Source organism: Lonchura striata, chromosome 10 (genome assembly GCF_050655825.1).
Source record: "Lonchura striata isolate lonStrDom1 chromosome 10, ASM5065582v1, whole genome shotgun sequence".
In the NCBI taxonomy this organism is placed as follows: Eukaryota; Metazoa; Chordata; class Aves; order Passeriformes; family Estrildidae; genus Lonchura; species Lonchura striata.
This window is the reverse complement of record NC_140712.1, coordinates 12,774,822-12,796,321: the sequence shown is the minus strand read 5'-3', so window position 1 is coordinate 12,796,321 and position 21,500 is coordinate 12,774,822. Positions and strand designations below refer to the sequence as shown.

The window sequence follows — 21,500 nt, the reverse complement described above, 5'->3', positions numbered from 1 at the left end:
ATCTCAGCTCTGTGTGTGGATTGGCCTCTTGCACACTGGGTGAATCTACTTTAAAACAAGTCTGCGCAGCAATATATGCGACCGTATAATTAGAGCAGCTTTTTTTAAATCCCAAGAAAAGCCCACAAATAGGCACAGAAATTTTGAAATAGTTCCATTTTCTCTGTTATGCTCAGGTTATTTTTTGCTGTATTTCCCTCCCCACGTAGCCCTCACGTACTCACACAGAGCCATTGCCTGGTCAGAATCTCCATTTGCCATTTTTGCTTGCAAGCAGCCAGCACTGCCAAAGGAGAAGCCCAAGCACTGTGACAGCCCTGCTGCACCCCCAGAGCAGCTGCTGCAGACAGCCACGGGAAAGCAAGGAAGGGCACTGCAATGCTGGGGACAGCACAAGCAGCTTTTGTTCTCTGCAGTTTCCTCTGGCACTTCCCTAACTCAATTTATTGCTCATAAACCCTCAAACTGAACCATTTCAAAGTCAGCTACTGAGATCAGCTTGCCCAGGCCATGCTCTCCAGTGAAAACTGTTTACTGATTCCTCTGTGTGCAAAGGAACATTTCCACTCACTAAAACTGAAATTGGATTAGGCCCTAATCAGGACCAAGCTAGCTGGAGCTAGCTCCCCCTCATCTCAAAGATAATGGAAAGGGAGGAGCCCACTGGTAGCAGCAAAAATGAAAATAAATGAATGTCTGAATGGATAAGTAAATAAATCAGTGCACTGTACACAGCCATGCAAAAAGGAAACAAATCTCGAGAGAGCAAAGCAGCATGCTCTAGGAAAACACAGCATGAAAGAGAAACAACTCAAACTCAGGGGAAAATAGATGGAAACAAAGAATAAAATTGTTGCCTCTTCACTCTGATTTTAAAAGAGGCAGCATAAACACAGTGTCTGATCAGTTTTGTTGATTTTTGTGTACAGGCAAGAAGAGCATGTGATGGGGCTTGGTTTCACTCCCCTGAAACTCACAGAGGTGACTTGAAACACCAAGTATGGCAGTTTCAGCAGAGTAGTCAGATGAGTTCCAATTCTAGGCAGAGCATTCTCCCTTGTTCTTAATCTCCACAGAAATCAAATTACATTTAACAAAGGCCAGTACATGGCCTAGATTGTCTCTATCAATTTTTATGGGTCAGCAGAAGTAGGTATATATCTGTTGTTGGCCACCAGCTACTGAAATGCTGAAATGGATCAGTGACACCCAAGCATCGCTCAGTGGGGCTACAACGACCCAAGAACCACACCAAGGCTCTCCTAAGTCTGTTTGCAAAGTCAAAGATCCAAAACTTTCAGAAATAAATGTACAACAAGACCACCTAGACCTGCTAGAGGTATATATCCAACCAGACAAGGCTCAAAAGCATAACGTTTCTAGTAAGAATGCTCGAGATGTGGAACTGATTTAAGCTGCTTCACCCCAAAATTAAAGCTAATGCCCCCAAGCAGAGTCTGAATTTGCAGTCACTGGGCACAGGAATACAAAGCCTCATGGTTTGGGCCCACTGCTCTCAACTAGTTTGTGAGTGCACTTGAGTCCTTTAACTTAAATCCATTTTTCTAGATTAACTACAACCATGTCCAACTCCAAGGCTGGCTATATAGCCACCAAATTTAGAAATACATCTGGATGAATCAAAACAATAGGGTTTTCACAGGAGTGGCATGACTTCTTAAAAAAGTCTGTATTGCTGGTTTCTAACAAAAAAATTACCTTGGAAAAATAGAGTTCCTTTCAGCTATTTCAATATATGGTTGGGATAGTGGATGCTAGCTTTATGTTGATATGCAAAGAACCCAAATTTGAAGTGTGGCAAGCACATTTCTCTCCCTCTCAGGATTTTTCATAGAGGTACACAGAGAGAAATGGAGAAAACAATTTCTATTTCTGCTTCTTGTTTTTCCTATGTGAAATATGTTTGGAGAATTGTTTACCTGGAGTGAGTGCTTAGTTGGATTCTGGTGAAGATTGTTTGAGCCTGATGGTCAATCCAACCCACCTGGGGCTGGACTCTCAGAGAGGGTCACGAGTTGTGGGGGAGTTAGAGTCAGAGAAAGTAGTATGTAGTTTTAGTATCCTCCTTTTATATAGTATATTAATTTATTTTAGCATAGTTATAATAAAGAAATAATTCAGCCTTCTGAATTGAGTCAGACATCATCATTTCTTCCCATTGGGTTCGCCTGCGTTTACAATATTGAAGGGATAACCTACGAGCAAACTGGACACACTGGAGCATACAGCAGAGCCCCACTTCCACCACCCCCAGCTGGAAAGAAGTCTGTCCTGCCAATCTCAGACAGCATCTGAAGAAATGCCAACAACTTCTTTGCAACACTGCTCATCCAGTCTTTAACAGAACTTCACCAACCCTCGCTGCAAGTCACTCACACCACCACAGCCACCTGAAAAACACAGGCAAGCTGGGATGGGGGCATCCAGTGGGAGAGGGTAGGAGAGCTGCCTTTGCTCCAGGGCACACAGCAGCAACAATGTGCTGAAAATTCATCCCCAACCCTGCTTGCCAGCAAAGTATCTATGCCAACACCATATGCTAAGAGCTGACACTACACTGGAAGCTCTGGTACTTTAAGCAGCTGCCCTGAATGACAATCTCTGCTTACCAGTTAAAAAAGATGTGAAACTCACTCTTTCTGTGCCTACATGTGTCTCTAAAGAGGACAAGAACAGCCTGTGGTGTGAGAGAAGCACAGACACAATCTCACCGGCCTTCATCACCCAGCGAGTCCCTCCTGCAGGATCATCCCTGCACTTGTCTGACTTTGCGTTTGCTCTTTTTACCTCAGCATGCTTTGACCTTAAATCCATTATTTACATTACCTAATCAAGGATGAGCTAGTGAATGCTATTCAAGCAGCATGCTGCCATTACTTGAGGAAAGAGCCAGCAGAGTCTCCCTTGAGCACCCAGCAGGTTTCCTACCCTGGCCTGCCCAACTCTGAGCCAGGCCCTCCTCAGGAATTATAAGGGGCCTTGAGTTTTCTGCTGTAACACAGTTCAAAGACAACAGCACACCCACATTTTTGGAGCAGCTTCTGACCAAAGGAATCAACCACTCAGTGAAAAGTATTCAAGGTCAGATGAAGTTGGGAATTAAAAAAAAAAAAAAAAAAAAGGAAAAAAGCAAGTAGTCTGATCCACACTTTATGAGACATTTTAATTCCATAAGAAGAACGTCATCAGAGAGGAAGAATCAAAACCACATTTCTAAAATAACTCCTTACACAGAGAAGGTCTGTGGGGTGCCTGAAAACAGCTCTGCAGTACCACCACTCTCTTGACCAGAATGGTAAATTTTATCCCTTTGGGATAGTTCAAAGAGGTATTCTTGTATGAAATACAAAACACCAAGGTGTGCCATATCATTCATGTATTTAATTAATCTTTCGGGGGTTCAGGCATGCACCTCACCTCTCACATTCAATTTCCCCTACTCAAATACACTCTCAGAGCAAGCAGTCCCTGTTGAAGGGACTGTCTGGTTTGATTTGCCCTGATGCAGTCACTGCTGTCCCACCACTCCTGAGTGGGAGGGCTCTACAAATAAGGTGACCTATCCATGTCCAGACAAAAAGTCTGTTTCCTTTCCTTCCTTGCAGAGTGCTAGACTGGGGATAATTCTGGAGCATTTCACTAAGTGGCTCAAGGATCTAGATGGCATGGCTTTCCTACCAACACTCTTTGCCTGTGCAAGCCTTTTGAAAGTAGTATTTGGAGTTTGCCATGTTGTGCTGCCCTGCTCAATTCCAGTGGCCTCTGTCATCCCTTCTGCCCTTTAAGACCTGTTTTCTGTCATTTTTTTTCAGATTTATGCACCAGGTCAAGGCGGAGCAACGAAAACAATGCATTGCTAGGAGTGAAAATAACCATTTCCACATCTCAAGTTGCAGGCTTTGCCATCAAGATGCACAGGACGGTAACTGTTTCCAGGCAGAAGCTGATGAGATACTAACACACAAGACTAAAAAGATTAGAAAAATGTCTGATTAAAGAGCATATGAGAGTCACGCTGCGCATCGCTGCTGACTGCAGGGCTTCTGAACGACTGCCAGAAGAACATAATCCAAAGGTGCAGTGTCACCGAAAAGCGCAGCTGAATATCAGAGCGCTCATGTCCTCGGAGCCGTTTTTCCTCAAGGAGCGGGACGGCGCGCCCGAAGGCGATAACCGCGCCGCCGCACCGCGCTGCCCCGGCCGCGGCGCATCCCGGCCGCGCCGCCGGAGCGCGGAGCGCGGAGCCGGGCGGGAGGGGCGGCGCGGCGGCTCCCGCGGGCCCGGGCCGCCGGCACCGGGCTCGCCGGCGGCGGGAGCGGCCCCGCGCCCGCCGGGATGCGGCCCCGCCGGGGCAGCGGCGCCCGCGCTCCCGCTGCTCCCACGGAACAGAGCCCCCGCTGCCCCGCCGGCCCCCGCCCGGCCCGCCCCGCGGCCCCACCGCCCCGCGGCCCCACCGCCCCGCGCAGCCCGGCCCCGCCGCCGCCCTACCTTCGTGTAGAGCTCGGAGGCTGCCATGGCGCAGGGCGCGGGCGGGCGGCCCCTCTGCGGCAGCCCGGCGGCGGGAGGCGGAGGCGGGCGGGGGGTGGAGGAGGAGGAGGAGAGGAGGAGGAGGAGGAGGATGCTCAGGCGGCGGCCCGCGCCATGTTGCTGCTACCTGGCGGGCTCTGTGCATTGTGGGAGCGGCGGCGGGGCCGGGCCGGGCCGGGCCGGGCCGGGCGGGCGGCGCGCTGCCTCCCACCGGCGGGCGGGACCGCTCCCGGACCCCTGCGCGAGCCGTCAGTGGGCTGCGCGACCCCGCGCTATGGCAGAACCGGTGTTCCTCCTCTCCCTTACCATCCTTTTTTAAAATTATTATTCATTTTATTCTTTCTCTCCTACGCTAATTACTCGTTATGTCATCAGGGATAGTTCTGATCTTGTCTGGTCCCCAGCCCGTGCCCTGCTCGAGGCGCGGAGGAGGCTCCGCACCGCGGGCACCACCAGGCGCAGGGAACCCTCCAGTCCCGTCTTTTCACGGGCACCGATTCTAATCCCATCCTTCAAATTATTTACAGTTTGATTGTATTTGTCATTCAAACCGTTACTGAAGGCACTGAAAGGAAATGGGCCCAAACCAGTTCCTTCCGTAATTAAGCCCATTCTCACCAAGACATGGAGGTACACATCGTTGAGAAGTTTAACATCCATGACAAAGGGGAATGAAAAGCATAGTCCGTGCTTCAGCAAGGTCTCAAGATGACAACCGACTCCTTTATGATTTGTTTATGACTGTTTTGTACAGCTCAGGTTATGTCAAGAGTTCTTTTGACAGCAAAACTGAAGCTATTCTCTCTTTCTCTGTTTTTGTTTTCCACCTTGGAAATGCATCCTACTAGTCCTAGTCCAAAATACAAACCAAGTTTAACATAGGCAAGTTTGCCACACTCTCCACCAAACTGCTTTTGACTATCTATCCTCTCTCAGAATTCAGCTGTTTAGCTAACAGCTGTGTATTCAGTGGGCAGTATCTGCACTGCCCCTGAAACCCGCAACTACCAAAGCAACAGACAAACCTGTTTACAGAGAAACTGAACCATGAAAGCAATGGGTCAGAAATCACTCATCAATTTAGTAACAGAGAGAAAACACTACCCTGACTCCCAAAACAAACACTCCCAATAAATGCTTATCTGGACTTTACTGCTGCTATCTAAAAAGGAGATGGAGAAAGCAGCAAGCACAAACAGAAAATAGCCAAGATGAAAATAACGTAGCTTACCCAAAATTGTTTGGATTAGGTGCAGACGTATGGCCTTCACAGCTAGGAAACTAAGGTTAGCATATAGAGATTTGTAGAAACACCTGATTTTGCTGGGAGAGTTCAAAATAATGTGAACAGAATTTAAAAATACATTCCTTCCCAGGTTCTGTCAGAACGTCCAGGCTCATCAGCCATGACTGCTGTTGCTGTCCCAAACCAGGAGGCTCACTCCAGCAGAACTGGACAGTCACTCTCAGTGTTATTAAAAGCCCAGAATGGGCTCCTGGGAGCTGCTGTCCAGATCAGGGGTGAGGTTTTGGCTAAGCAGTTTTCACAGCTGCTCTTCATCCATCTGCCAAGGCAAACCAGAGAGGTATGTACTAAAGCTGCCAGTCATCTTTCACGTGCAACACTGGAACTGCAAGCAACAGAAATTTCAGTTTTGTTTTCAGAAAGGACCTGGACCTCCTCTTGGTGTGATGCTTCACATCGGATTTTTTGAACCCTTTCCTCAGAATATTTATGCTAAATTCTTAAATTCTAAGACACTCATTTCAGGAGTTTGCCTGGACTGTGGATTACTGATCTCAGTCACTCACAGCTGGAGCTCATGAGCCAAATGTAATTATGAGCCACAGCAAAAAATAGATATGAGTCCAAAATATGCTATGATTTGACACAATTTGCATAAACCAGGATTTCAAATCTGCCATTAAGGACAGGAATTGAGGGCATTGAAAGTTGCCAAGAAACAACCTGTTTGTAATGTATCCAGACCGACTACTTTAAGATGCATCTCTTGCATCAAATATTTGCTGGCAAGATTTTAAAAGACCTCACCTCTTACCTTGCACACAACATCTTTTTGAAAAGATGGCATTTTTTTTTCAGAGCATAGATCCCAAGGTGTTCCAGATAACAATGTATAAATGATGGAACTGACACAGTCCCCGCGTACAATTTTATACTGAATTTTTATGCAATTTTTTTTTCAGCAGTTAAGAAGCATTTGTCCTATCCTTTTTCTTACATCTGTGTTCCGTTCATATCTGTGACCTGTTCAACTCTGGCAGATAAATTCCCTTCTCACACAGGACCTCCTATTCTGCTGTCACACTGTACAATGAGTGAGCAGAGAGTTCTCTGCCAAGGCCATATTCTCACACCTCAAAGCCCAGGCCTGGGGATTTCAGCTGTAGGAAACAAACAGGTCTGGTTCCAGCCAGTACTGAGGGAACAGTTAAGAACTCTGAAATGTAATACAAGAGATATGTAGGAAGAGAGACAATCATGTAGCATGCAAGTATGCAGAGCACAGAGGGTGCTGCATAACCTTGGGGACTGAGCTAACTGTGTAAATAACACCCCATGGATCTGGAAGCTGTGCACAGATCAGCACCAAGCCTCGGGCTGACTGGGAAAGTAGTGGGACTTTTTTCCAGCATTGTGGTTTTTCGAATTGTTGCCATATTTAGGCCAACAGTCTAAAGCAATGCAAACTTCTCTGCACCAAGCTGGTTCCCAGACATCCCCTTCATTCAGTGCAAGGGACCCAAACAATCATCTGTTACGGAGTTTTCAAACAATAAGCTTTAATTGCCTTAATAGAAAAATAAGCACTGAAATATATATAAATGTGATTACATTAAAGTAATTCTGCAGTCTAACATACTAGAAACCAAAGCCCAGTCATATTTTTAATGATACAGAGTAGCAAGATTTAGGGTTTAGAAATTTTCCACAGAGAATACCGAAGTATCCTGTATTGTTTAGGAAACCACAGTAAAGATGAGACAAACCTCCATGGTGCAATAAAAACTAAGTAAATCGATTTATTCTGTATACTATACAACGTGTAAGTTTGTAAAGAACAATTGACACTTTTATCACCTTAACATCTTGACTGGGTGTAAATATGTCCAACAAAATGTACTCCTGTGGCCTTTACACAAACACTGTCCTACTACATCAAGAACAATGAGAGGGAAGCCTTTGGTATTACAGATTTGGGGACATATCTGTGAAGTTGTAATTAATCCACTTAACTATCTCAAATAAAATGTTGGTGCTATCTGCTATAACAAGCCTACATGAGTACTACTCTAACAACTAAACACTGTCTATCTTTAAAGGCAAGATATGAAAGGGACTGCCAGTCTACAGTGTGGACAGGTTTTCTTTGAAAAAGGCAATTATCAAATGGTAAAACTCATATAATACATTATGTACATCAGTTTGGATAGCTGAGTTATCTTGCTGGAGTAAGCTGAAAGTAAGCATCAATCTGCAGTCATGTTCCATTTACTGTTAAGTGACTACTGGACTTCAGTTTTATACAGTGTACAGAATCAAAATAGCTGTGCCTGCTGCTGAGGTCTGTCAGATGTGAAGGCTCATAATCAGTCACTGACATAGTTAGTATTACAGTACTTCAAATATACACATGGAGAATATATTCATAGCTGAATCTGTAGTAATCTTAGGAACTGCAAGTCACTGAGTGAGCATTGGAAGAGCTTGTGTTGTCCAACCAGCAGGACAAGCTGAGTTGTAGCTAAGTGAGTGGAATGTTTAAATTTAAATGGCTATCTTTTTAAACCTTCCCAAACATCAAGAGAACTCACCTTAGGGGAGCTACAGAATAGTGGCACCAGACAATACACAGCAAGTCACCTTAAGCTGTTCAACATTTGTTTCAGGCCCAATCCTATCATTAAGTTTTAATTTCATCTATACATAGAAAAATAAAGAAGGATTTTTCACATTAGAACAAACATTTATGAAAAGCAGCTTGCTTCAATATTTCCAGTTTCCTTGTTATTCTTCCAGCCTAAGTTTTTAAAGAAGTCGAGTAGGTCCATTTCTTCAAACTGTTCTGCAAAATACTAGTATTTTTAATACTAGTGGAGGGTAAGAAATAAGGACAGGCTTGACAAAGCCTATCTAACTACTAAAACAGGGCTATACAGACTTGAAAATAATCAGGTCAGCAATTTTGAAATTCTCTGGAATTGCTTCTCTGAATCAAAAACATTACGTAGACACTGTATGTTCTGATCAAAACAGGACCAAATAAAGACTATTCAATTTCTCTTGACCATTTTGTTTGCCTCTCAAAGAGAGCATTGCAGAAGATATGGGCCAGCACTGGTATTGACTAGCAGTCCTTTATACCCCAAGACCTTTCTGAATATCTCAGCACAAAGTACAAGCTTCTAAAAACATGCATCTTTAAGTGTTTTCTCTTGTGATACTCACATTGGTGCTAACAGGCTGTTTCCAAACTATTTTTTAAAGAAAAAGTGTTCTGTAAACTGATCTTTTTAGTTTCTTGTTCTCCCAAAGACTGTGAAGGCTGTGACTACCTATATGAAAATCAATTATATTGTGGATCATATTCCACTTTCAATATTCTGATTTCATTGAACTCAGATGTTTTAAGTACATCAGTTCACCTAATACCAACTATGTATTTTGTCTATCTAGTACTTACAACCTTCATCATAAGCATGAACTGGAGTTCAATCCTATTTTCTGATATGAAAAGTTACCTATTTCTCAGTAAGTCATTACAGAAATACCTTTCCAGATATTTATTTCCACAAAGCCAATGAGGGGCTGCTGTACAACAGAGAAAAGGAAATAATTTACTGCCTCTTCAGGAGTTCAAGAAAATAAAAAAGATACCCTTCTGCTTCCAGAAATCTAAAATAGCCCATAGCCAATTGCGCATCAAGCATTGGTGAGCCCAAATTTGGTGTTTGCCACGCAGGGAACTCTCCAGAACTGTACACTTAGTCATATTCCATGCCAACAGACAGAGCATTTCTACTTTAAAAGCTTAAACAACTGCTGAACAGAAAGGGCACTTGCCTGCAAATATAAGTACAAATTCCAAATTTATACTTGAATGCTGGATTTTGTTGTGAAACAAAATATACAACTGCAAAAGCATAAGGTTGAGTCAGGTGTAAATGTGTTTCACAGATTTCAGGTATACTATTTTTATTTTCAGTAGCGAGATTCTGGGCTCTCAGTTTCAGGACAAGACTTTGAAAGATACAGAATCACTTGTGCTTTGATTGGCACATTATCTGCTTTTTAAAACATAAAACTAATAGACGTCTGCAAAAGGTTGTGCAAAACTATTGTATTTACAAAAAATGGCACAAGAGTGAATTCAACAGTCTATGCACATGCACACTTCATCCACATCTTCAACAAAAGTGTGTCCTAAGCTACGGAACTGAAAAGAATACCAGCTTCAACAGGCAGTTGTCAATAAGCACTAGGTTCACAAGAGTTACACCAGAATGGGCAAATATTGCCCAAGTAAAAACTCTATTGTTAAAGCTGAAACAGGTTTAAGGCCGTTCAAGTTCAAAAGCAGAAACAAAATTCAATCAGAGCCCTGTCTTTGTTTTTATACATGCTTTACCATCTAGCAACTTGTGGTCTAAACCTCTATTTTAGACAACAAACTCAAACACGGAAGAAAAACCCAACACAACTGGAGGTTATATTAAATACAAATATGCTGTAATTAAGATGAAATAACAAAAGCAGAAACATTAGAAGTTGTAAAACTTGCGATGTCACTTGCTGGAACCAGTCCTACACTAGGAAATGGGCAATATGTACATTTTCAAGTAGATTACATTGCTCTAACCAAACTTGTCCTTTTAATCAGTGCATTGTTCTCAACTAGTCCAAATACTAAGTTTTACTCTTAACAGTATTCCCTTACAATAGCAGCACATGCTATCGCTACCTGCAAAGCTGTCAGTCTCATGACTTAGTGTAAGAAAGAAAAAGGGGGATGTGAGGGTGAGAAATAACTATTAAGGAGAAATAACAGGAATGAGAATAATCATGCAGTTCAGCTTTCTCGTCAGCCAGCCAGCTTGCTAGCAACGAGAGATGGTTTCCGCTGAGGAAGATCCTGTGGAGTAGGAATATGGTCACCAGTGACTTCTGTCTTGTCAGGAGCTGCAGTAGGCAGTTGCTTATTCTTCATCTTTGCTTTAGCCATGTTGTAATCACCAGAATCAAAGTATTTTTGCTAGAAGACAAAACACATATATTTAAAGGCTTGAAATCTTATCAGATGTATACACTGAATTACATTGTTAAATAGATATTTTAGATATCAAGAAGTTGTAAAATCTCTGTGATTCGTCTAAGTAGCTCTATGCTGATTACAAAAAGGTCTAATCAAGACTAGTAAGCACAGGCAGCTGAACTTAACATCATTGTGAACATTATTGTGAACAATAATCTGAACATTATTTTTGCCCTGGCTTTCTCAAAAGCTCACCTCCCACAACTGAAACCTTGGGGTCTGCAAATTTTGTTGCAGTGAACAAGTTCAGCTACACACAAAAACTAAACAATGCACAAATTAAAGCCAGAGAACAGAGCCTGATCTATCATATCAGAGATCAAAGTAGCATGAAAGTGTGTGCTAACAAGAAAACCTCTTCTCTGCACACATTAAAGCAGTGAAACTAATCCCTAAAGTTCCCAAAGCAATTATTTAGTGAAATCAAATCTACTGTACAGTCCTTCTGAAAAGCACTATGTCAAGGCAAGAAAAATTAGATTCAGGATTAAGATTTACACCACTGACTACTGCTTACAATCACAACCATCTCTGAAGACAGACCACCCAGTTAGATTTGTATGGGCTCAGTCCTCAGTCAGCTGAACAACAGCCATCATGACCTGCCATGTCCAAGTGCTTCCGGGCAGCACACTTTTATTCTGCATTAGTACTAACCAGTGCAAAATGCTCAGCAGCAGCAGCTGCTAGACAGAAGAAATTTGAACTGACTTTAAATGTTCCCTGCCAGAACCCTGAAGTTACTATTTCTCCCATAATCCATCGTACATTTGAATCACACACTTTTATTTATAAACCTGCCCAGTACAATCCTTTTGATGGTGCAATCCCTATTTACACCAAAACGCTCTAGCACTACTCCTGCAGCCTAGCCCTCAAGGTAGAACATAATCTGATTTGGAAAAAGGTTTTCCCATTTTGCCCTTTAAGACTGAAGCAATCAAAAGACACTTTTGAACAGCAACTAGGTAATAACAGAACCATTCGGTCTTCAGATGTGATGCAGCTGTCAGCAGATACCTGTCTGTCTGTCTAAGAGCTCCAACCAGAATCCCTCCACCGGAGCATGACATAGTACTGTTCTCATCTACCATTTTTCCAGAGAAAGTGTGCTAGTAATGGTGTGTGCATCAAATGCAGAACATTTCTGGACAGCAAATATGACCTGGCAGAGTGTCCTGGTTGCCAAATTGACAATGATTTGGACTACACCTGATCACAGAAGAATATCTGAGAAAACCCACCATCTCTCATGCTTTAGAATATGAATCCATTTCTGCCTTTAACTTATTCCTGTACTTTCCTGGTTTATTCTAGCTTCACAAATGACCTGAATTTGATCATCCCTTTCAAAAACAGCTATGTCTGTCCAGGTGTCTTCCTCTCAGAAACAGTATCTGATAGCACATACACAATCCTCACTCTACTTTAACTCTCATCAGTGCAGGCAGCCCAAAGTACACCAGAACCCCTATCAAGTGAAAAAGCCTCATCACTTAAGACACTGAGCACACTAAATAAAAATAATAAAAAATAAATGGAATAAAGTTATTATCACCAGATCAGGAACTGCAGCCCTATTATGAATTGGAATGCAGAAGTTTATGTCATCTTTCATCAGAGTAGAAAAAGTCAATTAAGATGGCCATAGATCAGTCTGTGCTTAAATCTGAAAGTACATGCTGCAAGAGCCTTTGCATTCAGTAGTGTATAATTAAGATGAAGATATTGTACAGGTTGTTTTTGCTGGTGGTGAGATTCTCTCACATTTGCACTTTCTCTCACAAGCGCAAGCAATCATAATTCCTTTATGGCTATCAGTCTTTACTGACAGAATGCTGGCCTGTTTTCCTGAGATATCATCACAATACAAACTTACCACTCCCTTCTGTGTCTACACATACCCTGAGCCCAGTGAAGTCTCATTCAGGCTGCCTTTGGCCACGCAGCAGTGTAACTCAGAGGGAGTCACCCCATCTACCACCTGCCCAGGCCCAGCAGCCATTAACTCTGCTTCGCATCTTCCAATTTATGAGACAAAGATTATCCAAAAAACCTGCCAACAGTAACAAATCCCAAGAGATGTTACCAGATAGCACAGAATTAGATGAGTATTGAACTCCATCAGCTGGTTTGAACAGGATTTATACCTGGAATCACTGTGTGCACTGAAAGGGCCTAGACAATAGTAAAAAAACCCACAGTGGTGTGACAGCAATGAAAGCACCACCAGAAGCAGTGACATACCAGGATTATTACAAGAACCGAGTCCTAGCATGCCTGAAAGGCATTACATAATCAATCTATGAATAATTAAACTAAAAAACCCCCAGTCAAATAGCTAAGAAGAGACATTGGTTAGATGTGGAACAATACTGAAATATTAACTTGCTCTTCATTCTTCTATCATTATTTTTGGGTATGGGTGTATATCCAGAATTATACAACCATTGTCAAACCACTAATGTCAGATAATGCTTGGTCTAACAGCAGACACCAACTTTCAAGTGCCAGAAACATGGATAAAAAGGAGTGCACATCGATTTTGGGGGCATAAGAATGGGCAGGATAAAATCACTACAAATAAGGATGAGTTCCTAAACCTTGGTGTTTACTATAAAGTTTTTTTCAAGTCTATTACAGCAGCTTCTAAGTTTAATTTTTTATAACAAGTGTGGTTGAGGTACTGATGATGTAAACAGCTGTCCTGCCAACCTGGCATTGGTTGTGCAGAGACAAACTTGTCTTCCTCGTGCTTTCTCAAAATGTAAGGTTCTTAGGACTCTTTAACCATGCAAAGGCCCATAGAGCAGGAAAAAAAAGTCACAGATACAGGAATTTTGGATTTTTTTGTCTATACCCTATGGACAATAAAGAACTTACTCCTTTTTGGAGCCTCTTCCTCAAGAAGTCTGAGCCTCCTGGCTTCTGGCCCAGATGAGGATATCTTGCTTTCAATTTTGCTTCTTCAGCTTTTTCTGGACTTAACACCTTGTCCTCCATCTCCTGAAAGACAGTGAGTGATACTGTAAGTGGAACATATAACAATGTATATTTATGCAGAACAGCTTTGCAGGTAATACACCCACATGCCCATTGCTGCTTCCAAGTGAGCATAACAATTATCTGATTCGACATTTTCATACATTCTTTCTCAGATGCTGACAGCAACTGTAGGAGTTCAATCTCCCATTTTAGACACCTTTCCTGGAGATGCTGAAGACATGCGCACTTCCATCTCAAAAAAAAGCAATTTGAATTATTCAATCTTGAATAAAAAATCTCAAACAAAACACTTCTTTTATCAAAATAAGGGGTCCACTAAGAACAAAGACTGAATAGTGAGCAAAAATCACAGGACATTTTTTTTTCCAAATGCTTGTTTCATCACTTAATTACATAAGCAGATTGGCACTTCCACTGCCACACTGATCTGTATGGCTGCTCCAGCCGTAATGTGTTGATATTCACTGTGAAACAGTCTCAAAAACATGCCTGCTGTTACATTAATAGCAATACTGTGTTTCTGTATACATGTCTATAATTATCCTGAAATTATGAGGATGAAGACAGTTGGGTAGTGCATTTGTGTAAAATAAAATGCCTATTTTATGAGCATACAGTAAAACATGGATGCTCAAAATAATAATTTAGAGATATTCATTTGGCAAAACTGCAATTTGTGCACTGGCCTCTACTTCACACTCATCTGTTCCATGTCCATGTAGCAATTTAATGTATGAAGTACTATTTATTCTATTGAATTGTTTCTAAAGTATCTTTCATTCAAAATTCTTGGTCTGTTTTTTCCAGTATTTGGCCATAGCCTTTTTCTAAATAAAAACCATTCCTGATTCTGAGAAAATATAAAATGACTTGCACTGACTGCTGTAGCACAGAATTGCTATTATCACTTGAAGTCATAGAAAGACTTTCAGGCAGCAAGAAAGAATTGCCATTTAAATCAGAAGAGTGTCATTCACCTATGACTAAGATTTCATGTCCACCTAGAGCTGCTTAGGCAGCCCCTTCATACTCTTTCCCATGCCTGTCATCATCCTTTGCATTGCATCAATCAGCATGACTGCCTGTTTTCCCCAGTTAGGGTTTACAGAAACTAATCCAACAGAAAAAATAACCATTCAGAATTTTTTTTTCTTCTCCCCTTGTTGGGCTGCCTCGTTTGGCTCAGTTTCCACAGCCTGGATGACCACGCAGCTGCACAAACAGGTGCTAACACAGCAGCAGGGAGCTCCTTAAGCCAGAACTGAAGAACAAGAGCCACCACCACACTCGCCTATCCCTAGGTGCTCTTCTCCGTCTCTTATAAACTGCTCTAGGTTGTGAAAGATTCAACATCTTTCTGGTAAAATGCCTCAGAAACAAGGAGTAACAGATTTAGAATAAAACATTTTCTACTTGCTCCATTTGGGCAGAACACCCCAAGGACAGCTTTGCACAAAGCAACAGGAAACTGAATTAACAGTTCTCCCAAGGAAAAAATAGAAGCTCTCATAACAATTAAAGAGAAACTTCAGTGACAACAGGAACCAATGCTTTTTATTAGATGAAAATGCAGCTAGGCAGAACAATGCAAAATTCAAACACTAATAAAGGGCAAAGTTTCCCTGACTACTTCCCTGACTACTGAACATAGAACTATGCCATTTCTCACTAGGCAATATCACACTATCCAAGCCCATGGTTCTCATGTTTTACAGAGATCACACAACAGCTGCTCTCCCTATTGTGGTTCATCAGAATGCCACCACAGACTGGATTTGCTCAAAAGTAATCCTTTCAGCTCAACACTTGGAACACCTAATGCTGAATCACTGGGTACTCACTGCTAAGCCAACAGACAAAGTATTTGAGGAGGTACATTTTGCCACTAAAAGCCAAAAAACGTATTTTTGCCAAAAGGAAGTATTTTTTAAGATAAAAGGACCAACAATAAATAGCTTATATAAATATGCATTCACGGTGCATCAAAGGAGACATTTATGCAAACTCACAGGGCTGACAAATTATGGCACAGCAGGCAATCCAAACAAACACATCGTGTTATGCATCAATGCAACTCAGAAGGATACAGAGCACGGCCGCTTCTTCTTGATGACCGACAACAACAAAGACTCAAAAACCCACAGAACACAAACTAAAGAATTTCAGTACCACGACTCGGGGTGCCAAACAAAACTAGCTGACGGCAGGTTCAAAATATACTTAAGACAACAGTTCTTCACGTCAAACACAGTTAAGCTGCAGAACTCCTTGCTGAAGGATACAGGGAGTGCCAAGAATTTGGATTCAGAGAGCAATTCGATGTGTTCATTTGCAGCTCAGAAGCCTTTCAAACCAGATTGCTGAGATCTCGGAGAGTTTTCTTGAGCTGATCACCGCCTGCACGTCCTGATCTTATATTCTTCTGAGGACTAAATGGTATTGAGCATTCTCAGAGATGGGCTGCTGAGCCCGAAGACTTTAGTCCAAGCCACTCCCACATTCAGAACATTCTCCCTTGAATTACAGAAGCAACAACCAAGTGACTAACAAATGACTGGGGAGTGGGCAGAAATCAAGATACACCACGCTCTTCTTCCAAGTGACAACCACACAAAAGTTATAATTTTAGTTCTCTACAGGAATCTGACACAGCTCATGAAGTCATTAAAATTATCTACCAGGAAGGCAGTAGTTACCTAACTCACCTAAAGACAGCTTTTGATTTTAATCTTTGCAGAGGTTCCAGCAGCATTAAGTTCTGTATCTGCTGGACAAGTGACCTGCATGACTTAAAAAAAAAGCCATCAGCCTTTTAAAACTCTGGTGTGAATGGCTCATCTTTAGTAGAAGACTTCAAAGTGCAAAGCAGAAAATGGGAAAAAACACGGCAACAGCACAACCCCACAGCAAACTGATGTGGCAAAGACCAATTCAGCAACAAAATGCACCACCTCCAAGGTCTTCCTGAAAAATACAGGCTCAACCAGACATACGTTCTCCTATGTCCAAAGTTTCTTTGTTTCTGAACTTTCCCCCACCACTGTCCTGAGTTTTCACACCAAGAACAGGAAACGCTGGTCTTTGGCAGATTTTCAGTTTGTACCACTGTAGTTAAAAACCTTTCTTGCTCGGCACAAGCTTCTTACAGCATGTCAGAAAGTTTAGAAAAAAGCTCTGATCATGAAAACACTGTCTCAAAGTTCATTTAGGGGCGGCATCTTTCTGAAGCATACATGAATAAGTACTGCAAAATGGGTTGTTTATGTAAGTGTTTCAGAGCCAAGCATTAACCGAGTGAATGCTCAGTTCTGCCTACCCAGACAAATAGCTTTAGTGGAGGTTAATATTGCAATGTCATAACAGCACTGATATCACAGTATCAGACCAGGACATAATCCAAGTTTTATTTTATTGACGTTATATAATTTTTCTTGAACACTTTACCAGAATAAAACTAAATTAGGATAGCAGCAAGGACCTCCCATCTCTCAAGTGAAAGGTAATTTCTCCCAGCAGACATTTCAAGACTTCAGTCTGAAAGTTCGTTAGGAAAATCAGCCTGTCACCTGACTTCATCAGAACACCCTAGAAGGCATTACAATAAACTTGCTGCCACATGTTTAACTATGCTCTTATTACAGAGCTATTCTAGGAGCGCTGCATAGGCCAGGGACTTATTTTTATAGGCTTTGAACAGGAACAGTATCCCTTCAGCAGCCTACCTAGCATGAACGTTCAGTCACGCTGCAGAACACACCTATTTAAGAGCAGATTACAGAGCTGACAAGAAGCTGGTTCTGATTACTGCACCTACTGAAAAGGTATCATTCCATATTAATCCCCAAAGCTCTACCTGTGCGACTAACTCATATTACAAATTGTAAATTATTAAACAAAAACTTAATAGCTGATGTACATTAAGCTTTTTCTTTTAGCGTCCTTCAAAGCAGTACTTGTGTTTCATAACTTCTCCGGATCATAGCCGCGGGGATTGCAACCGGGCTCCCACAGCAATGACAAGACTAAAAAACAAACGGCTTCTTAAAGTCACAGCACAGCCGTGAAACCAAACCCCACTTGAGCAATGGCACAATTATTAGTTACAGAGATGGCATAAGAGGGACGCCACAAGATAACCCAGCCAGTTATTCTTTCTAAAAGCCTTAACTAGCACAGGTCACGGTCGCTGTGATTTGGGGATTTCTGCTCCTGCATTGCTTACACTAAAAACTGAACATTTTTTAGAAGTGGATCAGGGCTGGTGTCCATCCCGCCGTGAGCCGAAGCCATCACGCAGGCCGGCCCGCGGAGGGCCGGAGGGAGCGGGGCCGGGGCCGAGGAACGAGCGAGGCAGCGCCTCCGGCCCGGCACGTCGGGCCGCAGGGCCAGCGCACAGCGCCCGCAGCCGGAACGGCCCTCCCGAGCCATCCTGGCGCTGCGGCCCCTCCGCCGCAGCCCACACGGCCCGGCCGCGCTCCGCAGCCCGGGGCGGGCGCTGCTCTGAGCGCGGCCGGGCCCGGAGCCGCTGCGGCCCGCGGGGCTCCCCGCGCTGAGGGACGGACAGGCCCGGCCGCGCCGATGGAGGCGGGAGAGGCCCCGCGGGGCTCCCTGCGCTCCTCGGCCCGGCCACCCACCTTCTGCTCCTCGGCCGAGGCGGGCTCGGGGCTCTCGGCAGACATGGCGGCGCGGCAGCGGGGCCGGGAAGGAGGGAAGCAGGGAAGCAGGGAGCGAGGGAAGGAGGCGGGCGGGAGGCGCGGCCGCGGCTCCTCCGCGCTGCTGCTGCTGCCGCCTCCTCTCGCACAAGATGGCGGCGGCGGGCGCGACGGAGCGGCGGCGGGGCCAGACTTCCTCCGCCTCGGCCCCCGCGCGCGGGCTGGGGAGCGGGGGCGGGATCCGCCTGCGCCCCGCGCGTCACGTCCGGGGTCGCGGGTTCGAGGCCCGGGTCCGGTGCCCCTCCCTTTAGAATCAGAATTACAGAAACGTCAGGGTTGGAAGGACGTTCAGTGTGGTCCAGTCCACCCTCACGGGCGTCACTGTAACCACTAAACCACGTCACCCGGCGCCAGAGCCATCCGTCTTTTAAACACCTCCAGGGATGGTGACTCCAGCGCCTGCCTGGGCAGCCTGACCAGCCGAACAGTGAAATAAATTCCTCTAATACCTAATGTGACTCGCCCCAGACTCCGCTTAAGGCCATTCCCCTGGTCCCCGCACTGGCCCCAGCTCACCTCACCTCCCCACAGCCCCCTGACCCCAGCCTGCGTGGCCGCCGCTGCTCAGATCGGGGCAAAGGGAAAAACCTCCACTGCCGGGCTAAACTCGGCTCTTTTGGCCACTTCTAGTGATCAAAATACAGGGAGCCGAGTCCTCAGCAGCATTACTCGAGGATCTCACGAATCCCAGACAGCAACTGACAGGACATGAAGGCTCAGTCCATTGGAACTTCTTAACAGCACAGTATCAACTTATACAGAGTATTTTATTCCCTCCCCATCACTGTGTGGTTCTTGGCTGAAATGGAACCTTCTGTGGTAAAGGAGCAGTTTAAATAGCCCACCATTAATAATCCTTTAGGGGTCCCTAAATAAATGGATTATGTGAACAGCAAGGTATGGATTAGCACAGCTCAGGAGGGACTGGCCAGGACAGGCTTTGTGCGATTATGGTCGGGAAGAACACAGGAGCCAGGTCAGAAAAGTCTGTGAAAGATGAAGCTGTCAACGATTTTGTCAAAGCTGAATTGTACTGAATGCCCCACAAGCCAGTAGGTGGAAGAGGTTTTTTGTGCACCTGGGAGATTCATCCAGAGACCAGCATCACGTAGCTGTGGGGAACCCAAGGAATGGGCATATCCCTCATTCAGAAAGGGATACAGCCAGGCAGATTGCACAGAAAAATTATCATAGAACGCACCAGTGGGTTTTTTCCTAATGATGAAAAAAGCCATGATAGTGGTGGGTGTGCCACATTTGCTTCTAGCAAAATCAGGGAGAAATGGTCTGAAAGTGTGAAAAACATAGCAACATAGAAAAATGATCATAAAAAGGATGAAGTTCATAAATTTTAAAAAGAAGAACAAAGCAGTGACAGCAGACAAGAATGCAAACTCCAGGAATTTCTTTCAAATCTCTTAGGAAATTAATGTGAGGGAAAACAGTTTTAAGGATCCAGCAGCTCCTTAATGCAGTTATTTCTTTAAGGGAACATAATGCAGAGCAAAGATGGGAGATAAATTCAGAACCTCAGGAAAAGCCCAGGTTCTTCAGCGGTCTCAAATACAGGAAAGCAGGCTACAGAAACTAGGTCAGTTTTTAAGGAAGCAGATCATGAAGACAAGGGGGTACCAAAATATTACTGAACAAAACTTTTAAAGACTAAAGCGTTTAATGTTTCTTTTTGTTCAATCTGGCATGATCAAGGTAAATAGTGTAACAAACTAAGCATAGCCTCTAGCTGGAATAAGGAATGACTGGTTTGCAGGTTACTTTAATTAGTTTTGGTAAATATTTTCAACTTGGATGAAAGAATTTCCTTAAGAGATTACAGGATGACAGAAGCAATCTCCAGTTAATTACTGGTGATTCATATAGGAACCTGTAAAAAATGAATGGGTTTCCAGGAGTCACTTTTCCTGAATTTGGATTAGAGTATGGGGAGGACAGAATACAAGCTATATAATTATGCTGTCAATAACGACTTGAAAAATCATCTAAAATAAGCACTCAAAAGAAACTGAGTAGCTAGGCAGGAATTCACAGTTAAGAACAAGGGTTTCACACAATCATCTTTCCTTTAAGAAAAAGGAAATAGACCATGTGGAGAAGTGGGTGAAGGTGGATGAAGTTCCAGATGCCTTCTGGCATTAATAACGCTTCTGACACTTTCCCATGCAAATTAGGGAAACTTAATTAGATTAAACTTTAATGTGGTGGATGCAAGTTTGTTGGACACAGCTATCAATACTTCAAACAGCAGTGCTGTGTTCAGCACATAAAATCTTGGGTAGTGAGAGAATAAAGTTCAATAAGGAGAGCTACTATTTTGGGAAAAAGCAGGTAGGATGTCTCTTATACTGGGTAACCATATGAATGCAAGCTGACATCTCCTGATACTGAAAATCAGTGTATTCCAACAGGATGCATGAAGAGGACTTTAATTCATGTTTTATCAACCAATTATTTCAGTCTGACTGGCACAGAGAGGCCCTGACTGGGGTGCTGTGTCCAGTCTCACACACTTCAAGACTGATTCAGTCCAAAAGAAGAAAGCAAAGACCAGAATGACAAGAGGTGCACAAAATAAAGGCTAACTGAAGAGTCTGAGGTTGTGCTAGTTAAAAAAAAAAAAAAAGACTGAGAAGGGAGATACAAGAACTAAATTGCTTGCTTGTAAGTGAAAAGACTAAGTATTACTTAACTTCAGCAACATTTAGTTGGAAGTTATAAATCCTTATATAACTTTAACTAAATGTATATATTCAGTATAACTGAATGTTATACTTTGTCACGATAAGTATAATTTATCACTGGAAGAGGTTAGTTGTAGCAGCCATCACTGGAGGCCCTTATAAACCACTCAAACATTTTAAAAAAATAGTTGTATATGGTTGAG

At 43.3% G+C, this 21,500-nt stretch overlaps 2 protein-coding genes across 9 annotated transcripts in view; both read right to left on the bottom strand.

The window, feature by feature from the left end:
- MYO5A (myosin VA) overlaps positions 1 to 4,704 on the bottom strand; it is a 99,534-nt gene extending 94,830 nt beyond the window's left edge. For 3 of the 7 annotated variants that reach the window (XM_085588734.1, XM_085588736.1, XM_085588735.1), the window contains exon 1: positions 225 to 4,211. In XM_085588734.1, coding sequence (XP_085444860.1) covers positions 225 to 254 — 30 coding nt within the window. In that variant the 5' untranslated portion in view covers positions 255 to 4,211. Of the gene's footprint in view, positions 1 to 224; positions 4,213 to 4,509 lie in introns of those variants that run through there. The other 4 variants (XM_085588731.1, XM_085588733.1, XM_085588732.1 and 1 more) reach the window with 3 other exon arrangements.
- A 2,624-nt stretch (positions 4,705 to 7,328) lies between these two features.
- Positions 7,329 to 18,701, bottom strand: ARPP19 (cAMP regulated phosphoprotein 19). Of its 2 annotated transcripts, none has more exons than XM_021537432.4 (3): positions 18,524 to 18,701; positions 13,767 to 13,889; positions 7,329 to 10,823 (listed from the first exon to the last, which is right to left on the bottom strand). In XM_021537432.4, exons 1-3 carry the CDS (start codon positions 18,566 to 18,568, stop codon positions 10,653 to 10,655), a joined length of 339 nt encoding a protein of 112 aa, XP_021393107.1. In that variant the 5' UTR covers positions 18,569 to 18,701; the 3' UTR covers positions 7,329 to 10,652. The 2 variants fall into 2 exon arrangements, with proteins under 2 accessions (XP_021393107.1, XP_021393106.1); XM_021537431.4 differs by lacking the exon at positions 18,524 to 18,701 and adding an exon at positions 16,059 to 18,188.
- Between the last annotated feature and the right edge of the window lie 2,799 nt (positions 18,702 to 21,500).